Raw genomic sequence first — 26,207 nt, forward strand, 5'->3', positions numbered from 1 at the left:
TTGCATAATAGTTAATATTTAGTTTTTCTCACATTGCCCAGTGGTTTTTTTAAAAATTTTAAATCACTTCCATATGTATTATCTTAACAAGGGTCAGGGCTCTGTTGGGTGCTATCTTAGGGTGAGAGGTGGTCAAATGTGTAGCTTAGCATGTTTCTCAAAACAAGACTGAAGCATACACAGCCTGCCTCTCTCTCCAGTTAACGGATCCAAAACTGGCAGAACAATGGTAGAGGTCTTCTCTCCTAATCAGACAAAGTTTTTACTCCAGAGGACGGACCCTATCTCACGCTACAGGTTCAATCTGCGTGGCAGGACACAGATTGGAGAAGGTGAGCCTGCCACAGGGGAATCTCCAATTCCATTGAATGAAGGTAAGTGAAATTTGCGCAGATGCAGCTCTGCAGTGTGAGAGATGTGGCTATGGAGCTGGAGGTGTGAGCGGTGTGAAAACCTTTTGGAATATGCAGGTGGCTAGATAAAAAAAAGTCAACTTTGATATGTGAGGTTTGGCCCTGGTATATAGTGAGCACAAATCATGCCCAACCATTTGCATAGTTTCTGAAAGTTACTGAATAAATACTTGAGAGAACAAATTAAGACATTTTCCAGAGACTTAATTGGGCGTTTTAAATAATGCAATCAGTACAGTAAGGAGTAGGAGACCAGGATTGTGGTGCTTAAAGTTTTCCCCAACCCTTGGACACAAGAGGGAGCAGATGCAGCAATGCAGAGAATAGACCCAGCTCCACACAGTGTTAATTGACATGCTTTAGGATGACTAAATAGAACTTTAACTACTATCTACAACAGTTATGGCCATGACCGAGATGCTAAGAAACAGGAAATACAAGTGCTTCATGCTTGCTTTCTTTTGCATTTCAGCCTCTTATGAAATAAGGTACATGTTGATTGTGGAGTTGACAGTAGAGTTAATAATAGCCCATAGAGCCTTGTCTGCCTCTGTACTGTTGTTATGCTCTGTTTTCAAAAGGCTCCGTGTACAATTGAAGAAGATTTCAAATGATTTTCTGCTACTGTTCCTTGATGAAATGGTTGGGCATAAGTTATTTTTCCTATTACATGATAAAATAGGCTTTTCTGTAAAATAGGTTTAAAAGACCTTGGGTTTCAAAAGAATAACTCAAAAAATCCTAAAGAGCCTTTATCTAAATCCTTTCAGTTTTATGCTCTGTCCAGCTTTTCTTTAAACTATCTTTTTCCCACAATGCAAAACCAGGAGAGTTAAGATTTGAATAGCCTTTGTTGTTCATCACATGTGTTTAAATGAATTTAATATAGTTACTAGCCAAATTTATATAGCAACATAGGCCAACATATTGACATGCCTATTCTGTTTTATTGATGTTAAATTTTGCATTTATACATAAGGATGGTAGATTTAGTCTTAATATTTTAAATAATGAGTGAGTTGCAAAAGAAAGCATTTCAAATAATATATAATAGATAATAAATATCCTTTGAGGATCTTGAAAATGGACAGTTGTCTCATGTGATCCTATGATATTTGTTTAAAAGGTTGTTCTGAGTTGTACTCATTTTAGACAATATCACTAATTCTCTGTGTCTTCAAATGTTTTCTATTCATTTATGACATGATACTATCCAATGTTAACACATTTCAGAACAGACCAACATGCCAGTAACATTTTTGGTGATTTGTTTGTAAAATATCATTTTACTAGAGTTTTTTATTTATTTATGATAATTTGCTGTCCCTTCATTACTCCCAATACTATGAGAGAGAAAATATTCTTCCTTAGGGAAATGATTGCTTGATAGGGTTATCGTTTTTTTGGGTTTTTTTTGGTCATAACCAGCATCATTTAGATTTTAAGTAATATTCTGAGTCTATTTTGCTCTTTTTTCAAATGGATATTCATTTTATAATTGTTATCTAACTAATCCCTAGTATTCTGCCTCTTGTATTTTGCTTTGGGTGTGTACTTTATATATGGGCTTACTTATAGACCTATTAAAAATTTCCTTCCTTCCTTCCTTCCTTCCTTCCTTCCTTCCTTCCTTCCTTCCTTCCTTCCTTCCTTCCTTCCTTCCTAGAGGTTATGATCCATTCAATCTGAAGTCAGCAAGTAGAGCAATGAGGAAGGGTTTACAGGCAATAATAAACTAGACTTCAGTATTGAATAAAGAACATTTTTAAGATTTAAAGAAAAACAAAGTTACAAAGAGGTAGTGAACAGAAGGATTGTGCTAATTTAGCTGACAAGAGTAGAGAGCTAAATATAGTATGTAGACATTTTGAATAATTTGCACCACAAGAGTAATGTAAAAAAAGGATGATCAAAATGAATTGTTCACATTTCTAGTGGCCTGAATGCTTTCAAGTAAAGATCTATTTGGATTTTATTTCTTGAGAAGACTTATTGTTAATGAGAAATGCTTGGTTCTGTAAACATTCTCAAATATGAGATTGAGTGCTAAGAAGTTAAGAAATGAAAAATACTGTTATATTTAGATGAGTGTTCTTATCTTAAAATAAAATCTTCAACCCAAATAGTGCAGCTGCACAGCCTGGATAAAATGGGACAAGAGAAATGAAGAGCAATAACCCTATAGGGGTTGTATTTTGATTAGCAGTGGTCACAATCTTTGATTGGCAAAGTTTACATAGACTCAGTGTGGCAAATCCACTGTGTGAGCTAAAAGTGTAAGCTATTCTTGACACCTGATACCTTTTGGGGAGGGGGAGGAGAGTCTCTGAAACTATGGTGCATGGTAGTGATGGGACATCTGCAGAAAACATGGAGCCAGAATTTTCAGTCTTTTGAGTAGGGGGGTGTTTGAGAATAGTTTTGCTGGTTTTCAGTGAATTAGGTGTGTTAAGCCTTTCAAAGTATTAACATACATATCATTTGCTGTGGGGGAAAGCACATTTGTGATTTGGTTGCTGTAGAGTCTTGGGGGAACTGCGAGCTACAAAACAAGGGACAAGGGAGGCTCATTCAGGCAACATCTTTATGGACATCCTTGGTTAGGGAAGCAAGGCACCACAACCTCTGCTTCCATCTGAAATAGGTCCAGAGCTTCTGAATCTTACAATACTTGTGACAGTAATAATAAGCAAACATCTAGATTGTACATGTTGCCATGAGAGAGACAATCCATCCTAAACAGCTTATCCAACAACTCTGGTAATAAAATTCTTTCCCCTCATAGAATCATAGAATATAAGGTTTGAAAGGGATTTTGGAGAACATCTACTTCAATCCCTGCCCAGTGCAGGAATCCACTACTATTACATTCCCAGTGGATGGCCATCTAGCCTCTGTTTAAATGCCTCCAGAAAAAGAGAACCCACCACTTCCCATGCAGCCTCTTCCCTTGTTGAACAACTCGTATCATTAGGAATTTTTCCTGGTGTCCAGTCTACTGTATATCCTTGTAGTTGTTTCTTGTGGAAAGTTTCTGATCCTGTCTTCTGGAACAACTCATCACAATTCTGCCTAATCTTTTACATGACAATCCTTCAGATCATTGAAGACAGCTATCAAGTCTCCTCATAGTCCTTTGTTCCCCAGTCTAAATGTATCCAATGCCTCCAGTTATTCCTACGTTTTTCCTCTCACACTCCTTATCTTCTTAGTTCCTTTCCTCTGGACATGCTCCAGTTTAGCCATGTATTTCCTAAATTGTGTGGCCCAAAACTGGATGCAATATACTATGGTCTGACCAGTGCAGAATAGAGAGGAACAATTACTTCTTTTGAGCTTGATTCTACACTTGGTTGATGCAGTGTAGGAGTGCATTTACTTTTTTTCTATAGCTTTATCACATAGTTGGGTAATGTTCCACTTGTGATCCACCTAGATATCAAAATTATTTTTTCATGTACTGCTGCCCAGTATGGATCCCTCCCATCCTACATTCATGTCCTTGATTTTTCCTAGACAAATGTAGGGTTTTGGATTTAGTCCTGATGATGATGAAGATGATGAAGAATAATTTTAATTTATTAAAATTAATTTTAATTATTTAAAATTATTAATAAATTTAAATAAGCGCAGAAAACTAAAAAAGACATAAAAACAGCTAAAGATCTTAAGTCAACAGGCAGCCCAGACTAAAATGCTGTAATAACAAAATCCACAAAATGACATGTTTTGTTGTTGTTCTTTGTTTTTTCCTTCCAATTTTGTTTTTTTAATAACAAGATTACAAAAATAAACAAAATACAAAGATACAAACAAACCAGCAATGAAGGAAACATTGAAATACCAAACACAATTAATAAATTAATGACATTAATCTTGCTGGTTTTTGCCAGTGTTCCAGCTTTTCAGGATCCTACTAAATCTTGATACTGTCCTCTAAAGTGTTTGCTATCCCCTTATCTTTGTCTCATCTGTAAACTTGATCATATTTTCAAGTCATTTATAAATGTATTGAACAGCACAGGGCCTATAATGAAGCCCTATGCTATGCCTCTCAACACATCCTTCCAACTTGATGTGAAGCATTAATGTCCACTCACTGAATATGACTGTTCTATGAGTTCTGTGTCGTTATAATAGTACAATGGCCTAGTCCAGATTTTTTTCTTGTTGTTTAGCAGGATTCCATCAGAGACTTTGTTGAATTCCTGCAATTAACTAAACTGGTCATTCTGTCAAAAAAGGAGATGAGATTGGTTTGATATGATTTATTCTTCATAAACTCCTCTTGCCAGGCAGTGCATTCTTTTCTAACTGCTCCCAAACTGGCTACTTAATAAATTGCTTTAGAATTTTGCCAGGTATCAGTGTCATGTTGATGGTCTCTAGTTACTTGGGTCCTATTTTTCCCCCTTTTTAAAGATAGGAACAACATTTGTTTTTTCAGTTCTCTGTCACTATGCTTGTCTTCCATGATGTCTCAAAGATCACAGAACGAGGTTCCACAATATCCTCAAGTTCCTTGAAGGCTCTCAAATATAACTGTCTGGTTCTGGAGACTTAAACTTAATCATGGTAACCAGGTACTGCATAATCATCTCTTTACTTATGCCACTGTCTCTTTTATCAGCTGTTTCTCTTAGGACTATTTAAACACCGTTATCATTTGAGAAGAAGACTGAAACCAAATAGGAGTTGGGGAGCTCTGCCCTCTCCCTGTCATGTAATACTAACCTTTGTTCCCCTCCTAGCAGGGGGCCTGCCTCTTGTTTTTTTATCCTTTTTCCACTGGCATATCCAAAACACCTTTTTGTTGCCATTAGCTTCCTTTGCAAGCCCAAATTCCTTTGGCACTTCAGTTTTCTAACTTTCTTTGTGCAGATATTAGATACTTGCTGGTATAAATCCTTGGTGATTATATCCATGTTCCATTTCTTATATATTATCTTCTAATTCTGACCTCAATTGAAAGCTCCGTATGTATCCACATCAGTTTCCTAAGCTGCCCCTGATTTTTTTCCCTCACAGGTGTTCAGCTATACTTCCATTACCTTATTTATGAGACATTTCCAACTGTCTTGTGTTTTCTTTGACATGTGGCTTTTTATCCATGGGATCCCACCTAATACTTCTTCACGCTTGTTGAAATCTAGTGTGCATATACAAATATATTCTAATCTCTCAACACAAAAATATCCAAGCACTTTGGACAATTTATATATAAACTATCAATTTTCAGAGAAAATCTCCAAAACCTCCTGGCAAATAGCAAAATTCTGTTTGGCAACTTACAGGGCACAGTGCTGCTGCAAAGAGGAGAAGAGTAGGAACATAGAAATTAGTGGTCTATCCTTTTTATCATTGCATAGGATTGTATTTTATATTGATTATAAAATAATATCCTTTACTTGTATTATCTGAAGCGGTGTAATGAATCTTTGACAATTGTCTGTGACCACAATAAAGGTTTGATAAGGTTCTTTTGCAGTACCATTATCAACCTGCTGTTCTCCTTAGCAAGAATAATATAAGAAAACTTGGAAATGCAAAATAGAGGTAGGCAATATGTAATGTTGAATTCCAAGAACAATATTTCTAATGGTGTGAGTTAATGGGAGTTGTAATCCCATAGCATGTGGAGGACTAGTGATTATATACCTCTGCAGTTATGGAAAAGGTCTCTTTGTATGCCCCAGGAATTGCCCAGAAAGGGAATATGCCATCTCCAGTTTGCCCTGGAAATCTGGCCATTTGGGAATCAGCCAATCAGTAAAAAGACACCCCCAGATTCGTAGCTGGTTGAATGCCAAGAACAGAAGGACATTGTTTTTCCTCATTTAGAGCAGATGAATTCTCTAGCAAGGAAAGTGCTTTCCCACATGAGATATGTTTTAAATATAAAAATAAGCAAATTCTCCTAATCACCAATGGGTGATTTAAATAGTTATGGGGAATGTACTTTACTTGAGCTATTGTATGTGATTGCAAGAAGAAGATATATAGTAATTTGAATACTTCTACTTGAAATTAGAAATATTTTATTGATTTTTTTTTAAATAGTACTGTAACAAAACCAGGTTGCCCAATGTCAGAGTGTCTCTATACATTCATTAAATTATGCTCTTTAAATTCTCTTTAAATTATGCTCATTGCTACAGGGAAGTTTACAATACAGATACATCTAATCGCTTCTATAAGAGGCAAACTGGGAATGCATTATTGCCCTTTCCCAGCACCCTTGTAATCAACAAATGACCCTCAGGAGGAAAAAATCACAACTTCCAGATTCATGGTAGAATAAAATACTCTTTGTGAAAAAAATGTCAAACTAAGTGAAAGTTCAACAGCCCTCAGAAAGGGGAAAGCCAAAACAAAGCTTGCTCTTAACATTCTTCACATTTCCAGGAAGATCCCAAATTCAGTTCAGGCTTGTGTTTTATATAATTAACTATTGCTTTTTATTTTCCCAATTACAATATGTGGGGAAAACATTCCCTCAAATAGACATTTGAAACATGAATTGCTTCTCATTTGTCTTTGGGCAGGCAACCACTCAACATGTTACAGATATTTCTTGCCAATCTTTTTTGCCAAATGTATTTTCTCTTATGCCAGAGAAAAGCATATAATTTGGTGGGCAATGGATGGGGATTACTTTGCAAACTGGAGATCTGTACTGTGTTGACCTCTGCAGTCATCTGATGCACTAAATTTGGATTTTTTTTTAGAAATTAAAGCTGCATAGAAGATAAAAATCCAAGGATTTCATTACTGGTTCTAGTCTATTGTTCTAGAAGCTTTAATCCTGGATCTGTTAGATGTTGATGGCTATTGCATTTGTAATGTTGTCAGAAGGTACAGAAAGCAAGCAAGCTTGATGCTTGCCATTCACATTGGATTTGTTAGCTTTCATCATTCCTTCTGACAATGTCTGATGTAGTGTAAATAAACAACATGAGGTCCTGGAATTCATCTGCACTGACTTTTAGCTACAGCTGCTGTGTGCTGTAGTTACAGTGTACATGCCGATGCCAAAGAGAGACCATTGTGTGTATTTTTATTAGCATTGCTTTGTGAGTGTTGCAGACACCTGGCAAAAAGCCATGCTACATTCTCAGTTGGGTGTATTGCTAGTATGAGTAGAACTGTGGAGTGGTGCAACTGGAATTCAGTGAGGATTCAGTAAATGTTGCAATCACCTTATGGACTGAGAGCCTTAATAGGCTCTCAAAGGAATCTTATAAGTGAGGTATTTCAGGCTCTCCAAATAAAAGCTGAGGTGCTGATTCCTCAGATTATTAATGAATGGTCTCCATAGGCAAAGTGTTTAGGTCCATTAGACAATGAACAATACATAGCTAAACATTTGGAGCTGCATATAAGCTGGTTGTGTGAATGAAACAAGCCTTGCCATTTTCTTTTCTATTACAGATTTCAGAGAGACATGATGGATGGATGGATGGATGGATGGATGGATGGATGGATGGATGGATGGATGGATGGATGGATGGGTGGATGGGTGGATGGGTGGGTGGGTGGGTGGGTGGAGAGAGAGAGAGAGAGAGAGAGAGAGATGATAAAAGAACCACAGCTTCCATTTTGCACATATGTTATTATTTGAACCAGGGGATTAGAATGAAATAACACTGTCTTGTGGTTATTTGCATGCCATAGTGTCTCATCCATCATAAGCCTAGAATCGGTAATGAACTTAAAGTTGCACTTGAATAGAATTTCTCCTGACCTTCAAGGAAGATAGATCAAAACCAACAGTATGCACTTTTGTTGAATTAAAGCAATAAGCAGCATGGAACTTTAGTCCCCAGACAAAAGGATAAAGGAACTGAATCTACCACACCTTCTTGTACTGGTTTGAATGGTCATTATAGTATTATTGATTGGAGATGATGGGTTAAAACGTTTTCTTTTTCTTACAGCCTCAGGCTGCCATGTTTGTAGATTGTACTTATACAGTGGTTTTATGTGTTTCTGTGTTCTCTCTTTCCTTTCTCTCCTCATGTTTCCCTTCCTTGTATTTGATGCTGCACTTCTCAAGTTCTTCCAACCTCAGGTATTGTATCTGCTGGCAGCATAAAAAGGCATGGGGGAGCGTGACAGGCTTGGCTCTTGGAATCACTACGCATGCACTGTGTTAACCTTTTCAATGGTGTGAGGGATGAGATCAGAAAGCACTGTCAGATGAGTTAGCCACTAGCTCCTCTTTCTGGGGTAGAGGACCATTGAAAGGGTTGACCATTACATTTCAGTTGCTGCTGAGCATGTGTGCATGATAGGCTTTGGCTGATGCATTTTACTGATCTATTTGATTTTTGCTGCTACTGCTGTTTAACATAGTAATGCAGAGAAGTCACATCTGGTTCAGCACCATGGGAAGAATGGAAGGAGAATGGATAGATGACTGGTAAATGAAAAGTCCTCGGAGTCCTCACAGTGCTCTCAGTCCTTAGAGCACTCTAGAAGAGGGATATATCACATACGGTCTCTAGTCCACCTAGAGATAAGGAGTGGATTGCTATAAGAAAGTTGATCCATGGCTTGGGAGAACATTTCAAAAAGTGGACAGGACAAAAATGACAATTTAATATAAATTTACATTTAATTAACATGCAACATAGTTTAAATGATTTGTGACTGCTGCCCATGTATTTAATAGCTTTCCCTTTTGTTGAATTAAAATTACAATTTGCTGCAACTTTAGGAGCTGTGCCAAAGATTTTGGGGAGGTACATGGAGTTCAGGAAATGCAGGCTGTATACCTCTGTTCTAGACATGTTACAAACTTGGGAACACATTTCTAAAAAGAAAAGATGGCCACATGACATATTTCAAAGTTGTGTTCATTGCAGCTCAGCAAGCAACATTATGAGAGGTCCTCTTTTGTGAACAACAGTTCTTCTGATTATGAACTATATTGAAGGTGCTTTTCTAAACATTCCTTTCTGGAATAGCATCAATTTTCCAAAGTCATCATAGAGAAATCTATGTTTTTCTTGGTAGGGCACTCATATACTTGATTTCCTTTCAGGGAATAAGAGATGTTGTCTGTTCTGTCCTTACTTTAAAGTAGGAACTCCATAGAGACTTGTTCACAGAGCAATATAATGCATTCCTTAAACTTAAGAGAGGAAAGCATATAAGAGTATCTGCAAAATGTATTCCCCACATAAAATATTTCCTGATTCACCCTTCCTCAGCTTCCTTTCCCTATGTTTTGAACTCCCTACTTCCATCAATCCAAACCTGTATAATTCTTCAGAAATAAGAACTAAGCAGTTTCTTTTGACTGGGGACTCTTTTCTGGGATAGTTACAGTGCAGAATATTGGAGAAATGAAAGTGCGTTTTGAAATTCTTGTTGCTCACAGGTTAAATATAACTTGGGCAAAATCAAAAGTGTAAAGATTCATTTCCTTTAGGACTTTAAAAGGCTGCTTCATTCAAACAGAAAATAAGTACTTTGCTATATTTTTATATAGTTTTGATTGTATTTGCAGAAGTGATCCAGCTTCTTATATAAGCTTTTTTGGTCATATTTTTTGGAACAATTTGTTTAATTGCTATTACTTTGCAATCTAATTTTGTTAAATTCAGAGTCTCCTCTCCCCTTCACTGATTTTTTCCTTCTCTAAAATACAAAGGGTAACAGATTGATCTGTCTTGGGCATAAAATATTTAAAAATACATTATTTCTATTGAAAGTTTATCAGGAATCTGTAGGATTTTGGTTGGACTTGGCAAAATTGGCCCTAAATCTAATAAAAACAACCTGCTCAGATATACACTATTTTATTGTATGCTGATAAGCAACACAACATTCAGTCATTTTCTTGATTTTTATTTATTTTATAAAATATTTGTTATTTATTTATTTAAACAATTTTTATCCTATCTGTTCATTTCATGCAACTTACTCTAGGATATGTCCTGTGAAGCAGATGAAGTTCAGAACATCCATAAAATCCTGGGAATGTAGTCTAGCGACCAAATTGCTAAAATGCCTCTATACTCTTCCCTTGTATATAAATGGCAGGCAACATTTTGCCATCCAAAGTACCTTTTTTCAACCTGATATCCAGATGCGCTGGGCTACAATCTTGCAAATTCTATGCCAGCATGGCCAGCTTGGATCTGGATGGAGATTCTGGGATCTGTAGTCCAATACATGATACGGACACCACGTCACCGAAGATTGCCCTAAGACTTAGTTCAAGTTGGCATCTGGAAAATAGTTTAGTTTGTCTCTGCTGAGAGAGTTTTGGAACTTATTGTTTCATAGCCTGTTTTCTTCTTACCTATTCTACTGAGAAGTATGTGCTCTCCTTTTGAATCTATGTTACCTAGCAGATGTTTTTCTTGGGAGAAGGTTATGTTTAATAGCAGAGCTTCCAATTCATGTTGCTTATTCTGCTTGCTAACACAAGATATGGTTTAGCACCATTCTGAAAGGAGCTTCTTTCCTTTATCATCATTATACATTGCATTTCTATTCTCCTATTTGTCTAAGAAATCAAAGTGGTTTATATGAGTCTCTCCCCTAATCTAATTTAGTAACAATGTGAGGTAAGTTGGTCTGAGAGGGAGTGATTGGTCCCAAATCACCCACTGAACTCCATAGCTGGGTGACAATTTGAATCTGCATTTTCCTGGTCCAAGTCAATATTACAATTACTTGTTTACACAAGCTTAATTTGTTTTCTCTGTAGTGTTTTGTTTTTTTTAATGTCAGTTCTGTTGTAAAATACAGTACAGGGTTTCATTGGTGGCCTCCAAAACTAAGTTTCCGTTGATACTGATGATGTATTGATTACTGTATTTCTGGATAACCACTTTATGACTGAACAATCCCACTACCTCCTGAATTCAACTCTTCACTGTTTCTGACCAATTTAATACTTCCCTTAGCTAGGTTTGCTCCATCCCAGCTAGAGTTTTATTTATGCAGCTAAGTTACTTTGGTTCTTTTTGGGTAGCCCTGTTTTGTCCCCAGAGGGAACTCCCAGGAGTCAAGTCCCTGTCAGTATTTTATTTCATATGTATCCCAAACCCTTTATCCAAGCGTGCTGCTATCTCTCCAGCCAGAGCATGCTTTAAGGGGCTTCTCCCCTCCTTTCCCCAAGACCCAATAAAACCCAAGGTCAACTTGTAGTTATGAACAAAAAGCTATACTTTTTAGAAGTTAGGACTAAACAACTCTACTTTTAATGTAAGGTTACATTAAAAATAATGATGCAAATTCACAACCACATTTACACAGATAAAACATAATGCATCCGTAACTATTGAATTCAGTGGGCTGGAATCTCTGTGTCCTGAGGTTTGCTCAGCATCTCCTTCACCCAGCCCAAGAGTTTCCTTAAAGGGGCAGTAGATTTTCAATCATACAGTACGTACCTAAAGACCTAGTACATACATAACCCAATTCAGTTCTTCCCTTAGCAAGGATGCACAGTCATATCTGTTCTGCAAGAAATCTCACTTGAGATTGAGATTCTTGAGTTCACTTGGATTTCACTGCTGACTCCTCCAAATCCAGTCAGCTCCTTGGCATTGCCAGCCCCAGTCCGCCCTCTTCCTAGCTGTCACACGCTGGGTTATCCTTGCTTTCTTAGGTTCAGTCCTCTCTCTAGCTGACATATTGGATAATTCCCTTCACAGGTTAAACTTCTCCACCCATTCACACCAGCAGAACACATAGCACAGAGAAAGCCTTGTGCATTCTGCCTTTTCCTCCTCTTCGCAAGTAATCTTTCTATCACTCTTTCTTCTAACTAGAACACTTACTAACTACTCTATATTTTTCTTACTCCCAGGTCTAAGGTGTGGCACACACAACTCTCCACATTTTATATATTTTCCTATTCTAAGTTTTGGTTCTTCCTCTCATCTCTTCAGGGTCATCTTCCTCAAAAAGCCCCCAGTTCTGATTTTCCTGCAGGCTCCACTTCATCTACTGGTGAAAGACTCTTTTATCTCATCATCTTCTCCCCATTTCTTCCTGCATACCTTCACATCCCTCCTGGTACTAATTTCAAACCTTGAGCACCCAGATTCTAGCACCCAAGTTATTTTCTTGCTTCCTGTGCTGAATACCACTTTGCACCAGCTTTATTCATTTCTCCAGCTTCTCTACAGCCCCCTGGGTAACATTACCTTTAAAAAATCATGTTTACTTATCCTTTATTTCAGACTCCTCAGTTCATTCATTATTTTTATTGCTTAATATTACATGTATTTCCCCTACCACATCCACCCACACACCCCGCCCCTCAGTAGAAGGAGAACCATCATTTCTTTATTCCCTTTTTTAGAAACAGGAATAAATTGAATTACGTGGTTTTTTTTTTAATATCTTGCAGGCAAATTAGTTTAAGAGTGCTTATTTTTCCATTCAAGGGAGACCTTAAACTCTGCAGAAAATAACACTTTGATTTAGATTGTATAAAAGGATAAAGAATAGGAGGATCAGATCTAATAATGTTAAGAAGTAAAAACTGGAAAGTATTAAGAATTCCAAGTTTGACAGTTCTGGGACACAAAATCGATAGAACAAGATAAATGTTCTACACAATGTTTAAAAATGCTGTTTACTCAATAGAAAACCTTTCATCCCATATATTGCATATTTAAAAACTGACCACGTCCTTTAGGTTAACTTACTTCGCATAGAATATGCTGCACATTTAAATGTATTAAAATTCCAGCGATACATGAACTACTGTGTAAATCAGTGTTTCTCAACCTTGCCAACTTTAAGATGTGTTGGGATCTTTAAGATGGGAATTCTGGGAGTTGAAGTCCACACATCTTAAAGTTGCTAAGGTTGAGAAACACTGGTGTAAATGCTTATATGATCTAAAACAGTGTTTTCCAGTTCAATCTCTTCTAGATGTGAGGGGGTTATGACCCAGAATTGCCAGTCAACACATCTCTAGGATACCAGATTGGGAAGGCTAGTCAAGATAAACTAGTTTGCCTAATTTCAACGTATGGCAGTCCCTACCTCAGGATTGAGTAAGCTTTTTTTTTTTTTCAGTCAAGAACTGATTTTTCTTAGGGGTGATTTGTTGGAGGCCATTTGGTGGGCAGGACTGAAACAAGCAGTAGGTAGGGCCACAGCTAAAGACACCCCCCCCCCTTCTCTCTCTGATTGTTCCTTCCCCAACCCACCTTTTTGCTCAATAACTTTTGCTTGGGGAAAGAGTTTTTACCAGATAGCTGAGTGGTCTCTTGCAGAGTTTTGAAATGGGGCTGAGGACTGCATGAAGCCCAGGACCCCAGCCTGTACACTTTTTTTCTACAGGGTCAGTGCACGAGCAGAGAACATGTACTTGTGTGAGTAATAAAGAATACATATTCCATAATGTGCCACGTGTGGGAGCCAGAATTATGGCTTATAGCAACAGGTAAAGGTTTATTGTTCATCACATATAGTGTTCTTAGAAAGGAAGAAATTACTTGCCAGATATATAGATCTCAATTGCTAATGCTCTGTCAAACTATCTGATACATAGTAGAGCCATTCCATAATACTTATCATTCTTGCCTCTTTCACCAAAAAGAAAAGAAAAGTGGAGATATTTGTTAGATTGTGCTGTAAGGTGTTACTCTAAATTGAGGAAAAGTCAACTTCTAGCAATCTTTAAAGAATGCATTTTCTTTCCCAAAATGTAGTATCCACTGAATTCTGTGAAGTAGAACTGCAAAATGCATACATTAGTGCATAAATTCCCGTGTGCATTATATCAGCTCTTAAATAGGCTGATATAATGCACATTGGAAGAGAGAGAGAGAGAAAGAGTTATTCTCTTCATGTGCAGAAATGGGAGGTAAATCAAATGCTCTAGTATTAAGAGTAGAAATTGACTGGGGGAAAAATTAAGATGCTGGTTCTTCACCAGGGCTATATTTCAGTCCTCACATTTGTGGTTCATTCAGTTTGGCACTATCATCTCACTTACTGAATTATTTCATGTATACATCTTTTTGCTGTCGTTCGATTTAGAGCAAATTAGTGGCCTATTTCCCTTTCAATTTCCTCTCATTGCCAAATGGGAAAAAAACTGTCTTGGAAATAGGTTTAGCTCCCCATCAGAGTTCATAAAATATTAAATGAGCCATTCAAAAGTCTGTATGTTCTGTATACATGCTGTGGGAAAGTCGTTATTGTGATCTAACAGTCCATTAGAATTTTCTCTGAATAATTAAATAATTGTATGAGTGTGTATGGTTTCGTGTTCATTTATCTCAGAGTACTGCTGGACTTTTAGAAGTATATGATTACATTTTATAAGATTTTAAAATGATGGAGAGTTTGAATGAGCTTTTATGCCTTTCTAGCTATTATATTAGTTAAACAAAAAGTGTCCATATAAGCAAATGAAAAGTGTGCATTAGCCATTTGGGTTTTTCTGAACCATTTAGATTTTCTGAACTTTGGTCTTTTAGTTTTGGACTTAGGGCAAAACCAAACCAAATTATTTCATAATTTCATAATAAACACAACTTGGTTTAAAATTATGTATTTTTATTAATAACAGTATTTATTATATTGTTTTTCATCCCCCAAAAGGGCCCATAAGAAAATTTACAAATTAATTTAAACACTTTGAAACATGTTGTTACAGAGAGCCTTTTGAAAACAGAGAGTGAAATTAATATAGCAACTATAGAAAATGTTTTTAAAAAAAAAGAATTAGCAATCTCCCTCTAGGACTAAACAAACCTATACCTGAATAAAGATTATAGTGGATAATCTTACTTTCTGCTGTTTTATATCTGCTGTCCTATTTTCACATTCATAATTTTCCTCCTTTAGCACCCCAAAAATGGCATGCCTCATTCTTCCAATTATCTATGCCAGTTTTATGGTATCTTTGCTTCTACACCATTGCATTTTTACTACCCTAAAGTCCTCTCAAACTTTCTTGATTTTCCCTTCCATTTGTCCACCTCCTTGCACCCTGCCCAAAAGCCATAGTCAAATGCAAGCACCTAAAAATTATGTAGGAGAGATACGGGGTTTTTTTCTTTTGCACTTATAACATTTACTTCTTTACTACAATTACTTTGAGCATAGGAGCTTTGTGATCAGTTGAAATCAGGAGCATTGCATGAACAAGATTGATCTAGTTACAGTTCTTAGTAGTTTTCTTTCTACATGTCACTACCTTCCCAGTTCTTTTTGTATTTATTGAAACAGGCCCATTGTGCTCTGTTCCTTTAAGATAAGTTGACCACTAATATTCTGTGCTCTTTGCAGCTAGAGAAAGCAAGTGGCATTTGTACGTAGAGGTTCCAATTACAGAACTTAAGTGGAAACCTTTACTCTGGGGGAAAGCAGAGAGTCCCTTGGTTTCATTTACTCTTAGCTAATGAACTAGAAACAGCACATCTGTTGCGTGTGGCAGCCTGTTTGAGCTGAACTCTTATACCACAGCCATTAAACACACTCCTGTAGTGTGTCTGAAAGCAATAAATCCAGCCCTTTTGGGGCTGCACGTTGCATGTGGAGCTTGTCTCTACTGCTAAGGCTATTTGGTCCTCAACTATAAATGTGAACTTCTCCCTAATATCAGGCCTTGATGAAAGGTCCATTTTCTAAAAGTGTAGAGAGAACAGAATAGGGGAACAAAAGGCTACCAGGGTGGATGTAGCCCATGGGGTATCACAACTCTCTTCTCCTTTCTTTAAAGCTTTGCTGGCATATGTGATTTTTAAAGGTTTATTATGACCCAAGGAGGCTTATGAGTCATATGATTTTGCTTTCAGAACCACCCATTGCAGGTCAGCACCACTCAAATAGCTACCCTGAGTGTCCATTACTCTTCGCAGTATGTCTGCCTCTCATATTCAACAGTTCTCCATTTCTAATCAGAGAATCCCTTTATCCTTAGGCCTGGAGTGCACTCTCATTAAGGGGATGTATTTCAAATAAGAAAATATGCCCCTCCCTCTTTCTTTTGTGTTTAGCAGCTGAGTTCCTTCTATCATGTATTTATTCAGATGCAAACAAGGGAATGTTTTTAAATCATCTTTAGCCCTAGAGAAGAATCAAGCCTAAACTCACAGGGTGGTGATTCCCTTCTCTTCCTTTATTTTCGTGGTCCTCCATCTGGACCTTTAGCTTATTCTTTACCTTCCTTTTTCCACAGCAGGAGATTTGCCAGCCTCTGCTAATCTAATCCTTTCTCCCCCAAATCACAAGACCCTAAAATTTTCCATTCTGCCAAGTCAGCAAAGTGGTTTGTATTCTTTTTTTTTTAAGTAAAATAAAGTTGACACGTTTTGCGCAACTGTTTGGTGATGCTGTCCATGAAGCCTCATCAAAATTCTAATTGTGTCCAACAAACGTTAAAAGTTGGAGATCAATGTATCATTGCTTTAGTAACAAAGCCTTTCTGATCTAATATCCTAAGTGGCAGACCTTTAAGTTAAACCATCATGATTAACATCAGTTTGTTATTTGTAGACATAATCCCATGATAACATTCTTATTTTGATGAGTAATTTATGTTGTGAGGGAAGTCCTTGGCTAAGAGGTCATATATTGTAATCTTACTAATTTATTTATTTCATTTCTATGAGTCTTAGTCTCATAACTTGACCTTAGCTGGCCAAGATATACAGGTTGGTATTAACTTTTCTCAGCTCCCACAATACCGTACTATGCTAATGTGTTTTAACAGATTATAGTGATTGAAGTTCAAGATTCAGGAAGATAGGAATATTTTAAGGAATATACCAGATGAAAGTTGGACTTGTTTGTCCCAAAACCTGAACTATGTGTTAAATGACTTCTTAGCACTGGCCTTAGAGAGCTTGCTCATATGGATGGAGAGAATGTATTCTTATTCTCTAATGAGATTGTAAGTGGTCTTTCAGTACAAAAAGCAAAATGCATCTAAAAAAATAGGCTATTGCCTTGTATAATTTTGGCTCAGAACCAGTTGGCCTTTAAAGCAGTCCAGCTCCTGGCACTTACACATCTGTCAAAAAGCAATCTGACTCTCTTCGACTTCTTTTTCACTCATGCTCTATAAAGCATATGTGCTAAGGTTCTTCAGATTGCAATCTTAGGACACATAATGCATTTTCTCTGGATTTTCCTAGTGTTGCTTGATGTTCTTACAAGCTTTACTTAACTTGCATGATGTTATGAACTGCTACCATTATGGAACTGTTAGAAATAGGTAAGGATCCTTTTGTTCAATTATTGCTTAAAGTTCTGTGACATTGTTCATTTACATTATGAATAGCACCCTTGTAATAAATAAAACACAAATAAATGAAACAAATGTAGGGAAAGGTTACTGTTCATTGAAAGAACAGGGTGTCTAAAGATGAATTGTTACTATGTGAAAATGCAAGGCTCAAAGTAATCCATGAGTAACAGAAACTTTGAAGAGACTCCCCAAAGTTCTTAAGACCTCCTCTGATGGACATCAAACAAATGCACATTTTGGTGCCCATTTTTTATGCCCAACAAGTGATACAAAATACTATATGTAATACTTTTTGCATCATAATTGATAATTGCATTTGCACCCTTGAAAATTTTTATAATTTGAATTTTGTTAGAGAAACACAACTCAGCCTTTCCCAGTCTAATATGCTTTCCAGATGTGTTGCATTACTGCTCCCATTTGAAGTCATGCATTGGCTAGAGATTATGGGAGAAGTAATCCTATATATATCAGGTTGAGAAATTGAGGAAATCTTCATCCTATTGTACTCTTAAATTGTGGTCCACAGCAATTTTCACCCTTCCTTCATTTATAATGAGTTGTTTATCTTTGTTGTGGTCTTTCATATAACTTCATTTTTGTAAACCTGTTTTTGCTCAGTTCAGAGGGGATGGGCTACCTGTTGGTTCTTCAGTAGCAGAGGAACCATTTGTAGTTCAGCTGGCTTTTATGATTATTTCAAATGCCTTTAATTAAGCGTTCACCCCAAGCCTAATTTGTCATAGTAATTCAAGACAATGTGTGCTTTTTCAGTTTAATTCTGCAGCCATTTCTTTCTCTGTGTGTCTCTCTCTTTCTCTCCCCCTGCTCTCTGTGTGAGAATGACCGTTGTGGAGTCTGAAGAGGTCAAAAGCTAGATGACATAAGATACACTAAAAAAAGCTAAATACCAAAATAGTACAAGCTTTATTATAGTTTGTGAAGACAACAAGATAGCTAATTACAAAGAACACCTTCTTAAAGTTTGAGTAAGTTTATTTTATCTGCAAATCACATTTGGAGTAGAACCTGTACTGAGAACTGGGAAGAAATGAGATAGCTTCTCTTACATGAAAGTTCTTCAATTCACTAATAAAATTACACCAAAAGTTTGAAAATGAAAGGTTTTTTCTCTCTTTTTATTAAATTGAATTTGGGAATTGAATTTATGAAATAATTCCTATAACACCAACAGTCCAGAAGGAAAACAGCTTAAGGCCACTCAGTAGTCTGTAAAAGTTTAAAAGGTGTAGAGATATTGATTTTCAGCTGAACCCATTCAGTACCCTGCATGTTAACATTTACTCCTTTTCATATACAGGTAGTCCTTGCTATCTGACCACAATAGGGACCAGAATTTAGGTCCTTAAGTGAATCAGAGCTGATTTTATGACCTTTCTTACAACAGTCGTTAAGCCAATCACCACAATCGTTAAGCAAATCAGGTGGTTGTTAAGCGAATCCAGCTTCCCCAATGGACTTTTTTGCCAGAATTCACTTAATGACCATATGATTCGCATAATGACCACAGTGTTTCACTTAATGACCATCATAAAAAGGTTGCAAATCACAATCACATGACCACGGGGGTGATAAAGCACTTTTCCAAGGCCGCCATAACTCCAGACTGTTATGAAACAAATGGTCATTAAGCGAGGACTACCCATAGTGAAAGTTACTGCCTTCCATATTCTTTAGGCATGTAGTTTGGATACAGAGTGGAAGAAAAAAATCTGTTAGATTTAGTTTGAGGAAGGAGTCTGTTGGCATGCCTTTTCACATTGATGAAGCCAGGATTTCTCATGTGGTCATTCCCAACATTAATTGTGTAGATTTTTAGTCTGCAAATAAATCTTTAACTGAGACCTTTTAGAGTTGCTTTTTTTTTTTTTTTTTAAGTGTGAAATTTTAACTTTGCCATTGTATGATTTTAGGTAAGCTAACAAAACCCCACGTTATTGCATTACTATAGATCACTGAGAGGATTATTTAAATACATCAACTTTCCTCAGCCCAGTGTCCTCCAGATGTGTGAGAGATGTTCATGCTAGGTGGGGATTTTGGATATGAACTCCAACATATCTAAAGGCATCAGGTTAGGGGAAACTATTTTAAGTATTAAAATGTTATTTAAAAAAAAAACTATGGAAGATCAGGAGGAGGGAGCCCAATTGTTTTCAAATAGTTCCACTGAATCAACCATGGATACCCATGGGCATTTTATCCAGGAAGCAGTAGAGCAAAGTTATCAAGGATAGTCACAGCCAGGGGTAAATGTTTTCATGTGGTATTCTTAGCAACATATTTAGCTCAAGATGATTTATTTCACCAGCAGTTAACTGAAAAGGACTCATTTACAATGTTATTAGCCAAAAGCATAGTTTTCCCCCTCATTCATATCCTTTTGGGATTGAGCTTCCCATCTGAGTAGAGTGGAGTCAAGACTCAAATAAGCCTTAAATGCTATTCTCTATTCATGTTGCCACAGTCTTAAATGTGCATAAGGAACGAGCACTAGCATAATGGTCTTGAATTCTCATATTGACATTCTAATTATATCTAAGGCAGGCTGTGCTTTTTCTTGTTTATAACAGTAAAAGGCATTCCTAATTTACAGGAATGGAATAATTTAATTATTTTTAAGCCCAAGCCATGGAAATTTCACATGAACAAAATAATTTGGAATTATGAAATGATTTGCAAAGTATGAAAAATGTCTGTGTTAAATGTTTCCTGTTACTCTAATACTTAAGAAATTTACAACACCCTTCCCTACCTCCCCAAACCTCTGGTGGGAGAAAGCTTATCAGCTATGAAATTCTATAGCTCCACAGTTCAAGGCATCTTGTGTTAATTTAATTTTGCTGTGCCTGGTCCATAACAAATTGGATCACACTCTATTTTCTTAAGAGTTTCTAAATCTAATTGCTTATTTAAATGAGACTTGACTGCTTAGGGCCAACTTCTTCCACTCTAACAGAGTAAGATTTATCCTACCAATGGGCCATTTAGCACAAAATGCTTCCTGCAAAAATAAATGGCAATACCTGGAGGTTTTGAAAAAGATATAACACCTGTGGATGTAGCAGAATTGTGACATTCTTTCTTATTTCTTCACAACTTCTCAGTCCTTGAAGCATAAACTAATGTCCCACAGGTATAGAATAAAGCATAGCTACTAATTGAAAACCAGTTCTACTAAAACTTTGTAAACCCATCTGTAAAAGAGAGAGCATTTTCCCCAAATTTTATCAATCTCACTCTTCTCATCTGTCCCTGTTGTATGTCATACCCCTTCTTTGACTCTGTCACACTGTACACTGGCCTCCAACAGTACATTGGGCATGAGCAGAGAAACAAATTGTTACTGCTGCCTCTATTATCAAGATCACAAAACTTGGGTGCGTGGTTTAGGGGAACTCTTTATATTGGGGATCTCATTTTTATGAGCTGTTCTTTTTTTGTTCCATCAATAGAGAAGAATGAATTTCCCATGGCACTTTTGAACGACATTTGGTTGTAATTTTGCTTTATTGCCCATAATAAATCTTGGCTGAAATATGTTGCATCTTGTCAAAAATCCTTGGGACTTAGGCAGACCTATCTTTTCCTCTTTTCTTTGTGATCTGCCTCTTTGACAACCTCCTTCTTACCAATTCCATATAGGAGCTAAATGAACACGTGCATTTGATTTTCTACATCATAGTATCCACTTGTGGAATATGCTTCTCACGTATTTCTACAGCAGAATTTAAAACAATAACTTCTCCAGAAACCTCTGAGGTGACTTTACATTCAGCTTTGAGCAGTAGGCAACAAGATCTAACTAATCTCCTTGTCCTAAACCTTAGGCAAGCAGGGTACAAAGAATAAAATTCTCAGTGTCCAGAATAAGTTAAACATGGCTGTTACTTATATAATCCTGTCTTTGAATTGCTATCAGAGGATTGTTCTTTGATGGTATCCCCTAGTTACAGAGCTATTTAAACTTCAGAGGGAAGTAGAAGGGAAAGTAAGAGTCTTGTAAGAAGGGAAAGTAAAGATCTAGTAATTGCCTACCAGCTTTTGGCACCTCAGTTGCAGACTGAGCACTCTCATCTATTATGCTAATGTATTTCTGCATAAATAGGGTAATTATTTAAATTTTACATTTATACATATGCATCACCATATGCATTGCCATATGCAATTTTTATGCAAATCTGTGTTATATAATTTGTGTTAATGCATTTTGTCTCACTGCTAATGCATTAATCACACACACACACAACTTCCGAAATGTTCCTATAAACACAAGTGGAATGAAGTACTCTTTTCTTACTACACACAGAATAAGATTTTTTTAAAAAAATGTTTTGCTATTATGATAGTCTGGATTCTTTTGTGTGTGATTACTAATATTAGAATATTTCTGTTAGGCTTAAGATAATCCAAATAACATTTATCCCTTGAATATTTTTAAAAGAAACGTGCTGATTAATTAAGAATGTAAAAATATAAATACATTTCCTAGAGGGCTACTTTTAAATCTGTAGCAACAGGCTGTTTTAAAACTGCAATTTGCAAAATGGAGTAATTTTTTATTCATCGGAACCACTTAAGGATTCAATATTACTTTTCTTATTTGTACACATCCCTTCGTTTTCTTAAAATGAGAAGGCCAAATTAGAGTTTCTCACCATCATCCCCACTGAAAGTGTCTTGCTTTGCCTCGTTTTGTTTCCTTAGTGCTTCTTGCTGTTTCAGTTTGCTAATCAAAGTGTTATTAGCTTTACCTGCACTGCTTTATTAGGAGAAGCTGAATATGTTCTCTTGTCATTCCACAGTCCTTGTGATTCCTTGTTTTTCATTCCAGATCTGCCTATATTTACTGCCCTCAGAGGCTGGAATACTATTATGCTCTCAAAGCAACCGAGGGAGCAATCTATTGAATCAATGAATAGAAAATTTAAAACAAATAACTTGTTTATGAGCAACTATCTGTTTCGGGTCTGCATGTTTGCCCTGTGCTTGTCCTCAGCATTTTCTGCATGTCCCTTCATCTGAGAGACTCCAAGCATCTCCCACATCTCACCATCTTGTCTTGCTGAGCTGCAGAAGTCTTGGTATAAGACTGCCAAGGAAAGAAAATGAAATCCGAGCTGTGTTGCTCTTTTTAAAAATTTCTTTCTTTAATTAGAAGTATTCTATGCTGTTTATATCTGGCAGTGTGTATGTGTGAATGTGTGTCTTGATCCATTTTGTCTTCACATGCTTGCATGTTTAGCTTCAACAAATGATTGACAGAGCCAGAGAACTGAAATCATGGTATCTTTCAAAAGCAGTCTTTTGCACTTCCCTCTCCCAGTTTTAATGTCTCCAACCATCCACCAAACTACAGCTGCTCCAACTGTGGCCGCCACCACCATTTCAGAAACTACTATCCCAACCACCATCACAGAAGCTGTAACCACCACCACCACCACGGAAGCTGTAACCACCACCACGGAAGCTGCAACCACTACAGAGCCAGCAATCATCACCACACTTGTTGCTAGTACAATAGGTATCAAACACAGGGCTCTGCTTCTGTGTTTTCCTCTTCCCTTTATGTTATCTGCCTAAGCCCTTTCTGGATCTTTCAGATTCTTTAAGCCTGGTATAAAAGCTTAACATCAAAGTGGAGATGATTTCTAAATCAAGCAGAATCAGGATTTTCCTATTAGCATAGTAATTTTTTCAGCAGCAGATTAATCATTGGATTATGTTTTACAAGATTCACAATGTCCCTATGTTCAGACATACAGTTGTGTCCCAAATGCTAATAAGACTATTCAGAACAGTCGGAGTTATTTCTATAAAACTTGGTGTCTCCAGCATTACTTATGAGCTTGCCCAGATGATCATGATGGAGTCTTCCTTAAATCTCCTTTTGAAAGATGTTCTTTATAGACATCACCCAAAGCCAGACTTCGTTCATTTGCATTCTAACAGGTTCTGCGTAGTTACTATGGGTAGAATGCCAAAATACCATTTGTTTTATTTATTTATACACAATATATGAATACCAAGGATCATGTCTGACTGAAGCCTCCAAATTATTGGCAACTCTTCAATGCACATGAAACAGTTGATAATTTAATTAAGCAACTTCAGTCAGAATGGTTTAGCATGGATCCCTGTACAGCCTCATGTACTGTTTTGGTGTTCCACATTTACAAAGTGACATACTAGAAAGCACAGGTATTCCTTATCAAGAGATGGCCTCCAAAGACTTGTAAGCGTGGGTATACAGCTTGGAGATCCTAGCTCTAATCTGCTGCAATCTGGAGTATCAAAACATTTACCACTAGAACCATGTCCAACTGCAACAGAACCAGAATCAAATGTAATGCCAATTTAAAATGCAACATCTTTACTGAGCAAAGAAACAGGAACTCTTCCATTCTGAAAAGGGAGAATTTCTTTACCTTTCTAGGAATTATAAATTAGGTATGTGGTAAACAGACTCTGACAGATTCTCAGTATCTAGTAGTTAAATAGCCTCTAATATACACATTGTGGAGCATAAACATTTAAATGCAATCAAAGTAACGTTCTTATGAATTTTGCTGTAGGACATCACAAGTAGCATATGATACCCATTGGACTACCCCCGTGCTGATTTTTTTGGTTAAAAGTAACAGCTGAAACTTTAAAATAACGAATAGGATGCCCTTCTTAACATCTATTGACATATACAGGCCTTACAGCAGCGTTTCTCAACCTTAGCAACTTTAAGATGAGTGGACTTCAACTCCCAGAATTCTTAAAGTTGCTAAGGTTGAAAAACGCTGCCTTATAGTGTTTTCTGTTAATAAGTTATTTTGGTGAGTCTGAACCCATAGCTACTGATGTAACACATGATTTTTTCTTTATCAAGGCGGGGAAAGCATGCAGAGCATGGCATTGCTTTTCACTCCTTAACAGCAACTCTGCCTTGGGTCTCCCTGGAAGAGGTGGGCTTAAATATAAAGTAGTCAGTAGCATTCTAAGGTGCTACCCAGTTGCCTTTCTCATAAGCATGTATTGAAGGCTTTTTTTTTTCTAAATTTGATTTTTTTTCCCCACAGCCCCTGGCCAAAGCCCCATTTTTAATGCAGCTTTTCTATTGCCAATTTATCCTGCCAAAGCAAATTTGGACCACTTCTGTTCTGTTTTTGAAGAGTTGTCTTGCTAATGGATTGCCAAATAGATAGCTAGTCAGGCAAACAAAGGCCCAGGACTTTTTACATAATTTCTTCCCAACATTCTGTTGGTTTGGAAATAATGACTAAAACACTTTAGCTGAAAAGAAGTCTGCAACCTCTAAGTTTAACCACAAGCTGTTCCCACTTTATTTAAGAATAATCTCATAGATAGATTTTTCCCATTCAGACATGCTTCTTAAGTAGAGAAAGTATTATTCAGTGCAGAATTATTTTCAAAGCAAAGAACCATTTAATTGAATTGCTCTGAACAAAGAATGCTGGCTGTGTCCAAATACCTGACATGGACATTTAATCAGATCCACAACATTTGCTTAAAAATACCTGGGAACCAAAACAGGAATTCATAACAAAAAAGTTCTCTGTCTCAGTCCTGGGTTATTATTTGACTCAGAGTTGGCCATGGCATGACCAGCAGTGATTTTGCAATCCTGATGGAAAGTTAAAGCAAACCCTAGTAATCCTGATTGAACACTGCTTGTAATGATTGGAGTCTTGTCAGACAAAATGGGAATACTCATGGGTACCCTAAGCCATGTCTAATCAACATAATGCCTGGCTGGCATCAACATAAAAATTTCTTAGCTGGTGCTCAAAACTGCATATTACATGAATGAGCATGTGGTGGTAATGGATAGAATGAGGTAGCAGTGTATGGGCATTTCAAAAATGTTCCCAGTTTTATTGGGTACAGAAATATATTATTGTCAAGACTGAAAAATATAGTTGACAGGAAAATGATATAAGTCACATTACATAGTGGCTGTATTTACTGTTTAAAAATGTGCTTCCATGGAAAAGAGATATTGAGTTGTAATAATTCATTTTATATGAAAAGAGTATAATCATATGCATATCTATCCAGAAGTAATTCTCACAGAATTCACATTTATATTAATATCATCCAGGTAAATATAGATAGAAAGACAGCCTAAAGCAATAGCCAGAGTTTCTGAGCTAAAACTGCCAAGCCAGCTAAACTGACATCATAAAATGAACAAAGGACAAAAAATTATCAATGTGTCCTGTGCAGAATACTAACAAAACAATTTTTCTTTCTAGATTTGATAGACATTAAATCAGAGAATTGGTATATATTAAAGTGCACTGAATTTTTCTTTGGTTTGATGCAGTGTCGAAGCAGAATGTATCTGTGTTTCATAAATCTGTTTAAACACGCTATCAGGAACTGCTACTGCCAAGCCATTAAAGTGTTCAGCATCAGCAGTCCATTTATTTGAAAAGAATTCTAGCATGCAGAGTACAAGTTAGCCTTCATTAGAAGTTAGTGCTCCACTGTCAAAAGTTTCATCTAGGCTTCCAAGT

At 36.7% G+C, this 26,207-nt stretch overlaps 2 protein-coding genes across 3 annotated transcripts in view; one reads left to right on the top strand and one right to left on the bottom strand.

Annotated features, from left to right (window-relative positions):
* The window catches only part of NFASC (neurofascin), a 185,876-nt gene that overhangs the window by 131,682 nt on the left and 27,987 nt on the right, over positions 1 to 26,207 (top strand). The window contains exons 28-30 of one of the 2 annotated variants that reach the window (XM_088154175.1): positions 201 to 374; positions 8,470 to 8,484; positions 23,003 to 23,200. The exons of the other annotated variant lie outside the window; for it this stretch is intronic. Coding sequence (XP_088010301.1) covers positions 201 to 374; positions 8,470 to 8,484; positions 23,003 to 23,200 — 387 coding nt within the window. The remainder of the gene's footprint in view (positions 1 to 200; positions 375 to 8,469; positions 8,485 to 23,002; positions 23,201 to 26,207) is intronic. 2 annotated transcript variants of the gene reach the window in all.
* LOC148214225 (uncharacterized) overlaps positions 1 to 26,207 on the bottom strand; it is a 102,566-nt gene that overhangs the window by 27,225 nt on the left and 49,134 nt on the right. The window lies entirely within an intron of this gene.

This window comes from Python bivittatus, unplaced genomic scaffold, assembly GCF_059951505.1.
Source record: "Python bivittatus isolate LINGU-HERP-01145 unplaced genomic scaffold, Pbiv_v1 ctg000700_np1212, whole genome shotgun sequence".
Lineage (NCBI taxonomy): Eukaryota > Metazoa > Chordata > Lepidosauria > Squamata > Pythonidae > Python > Python bivittatus.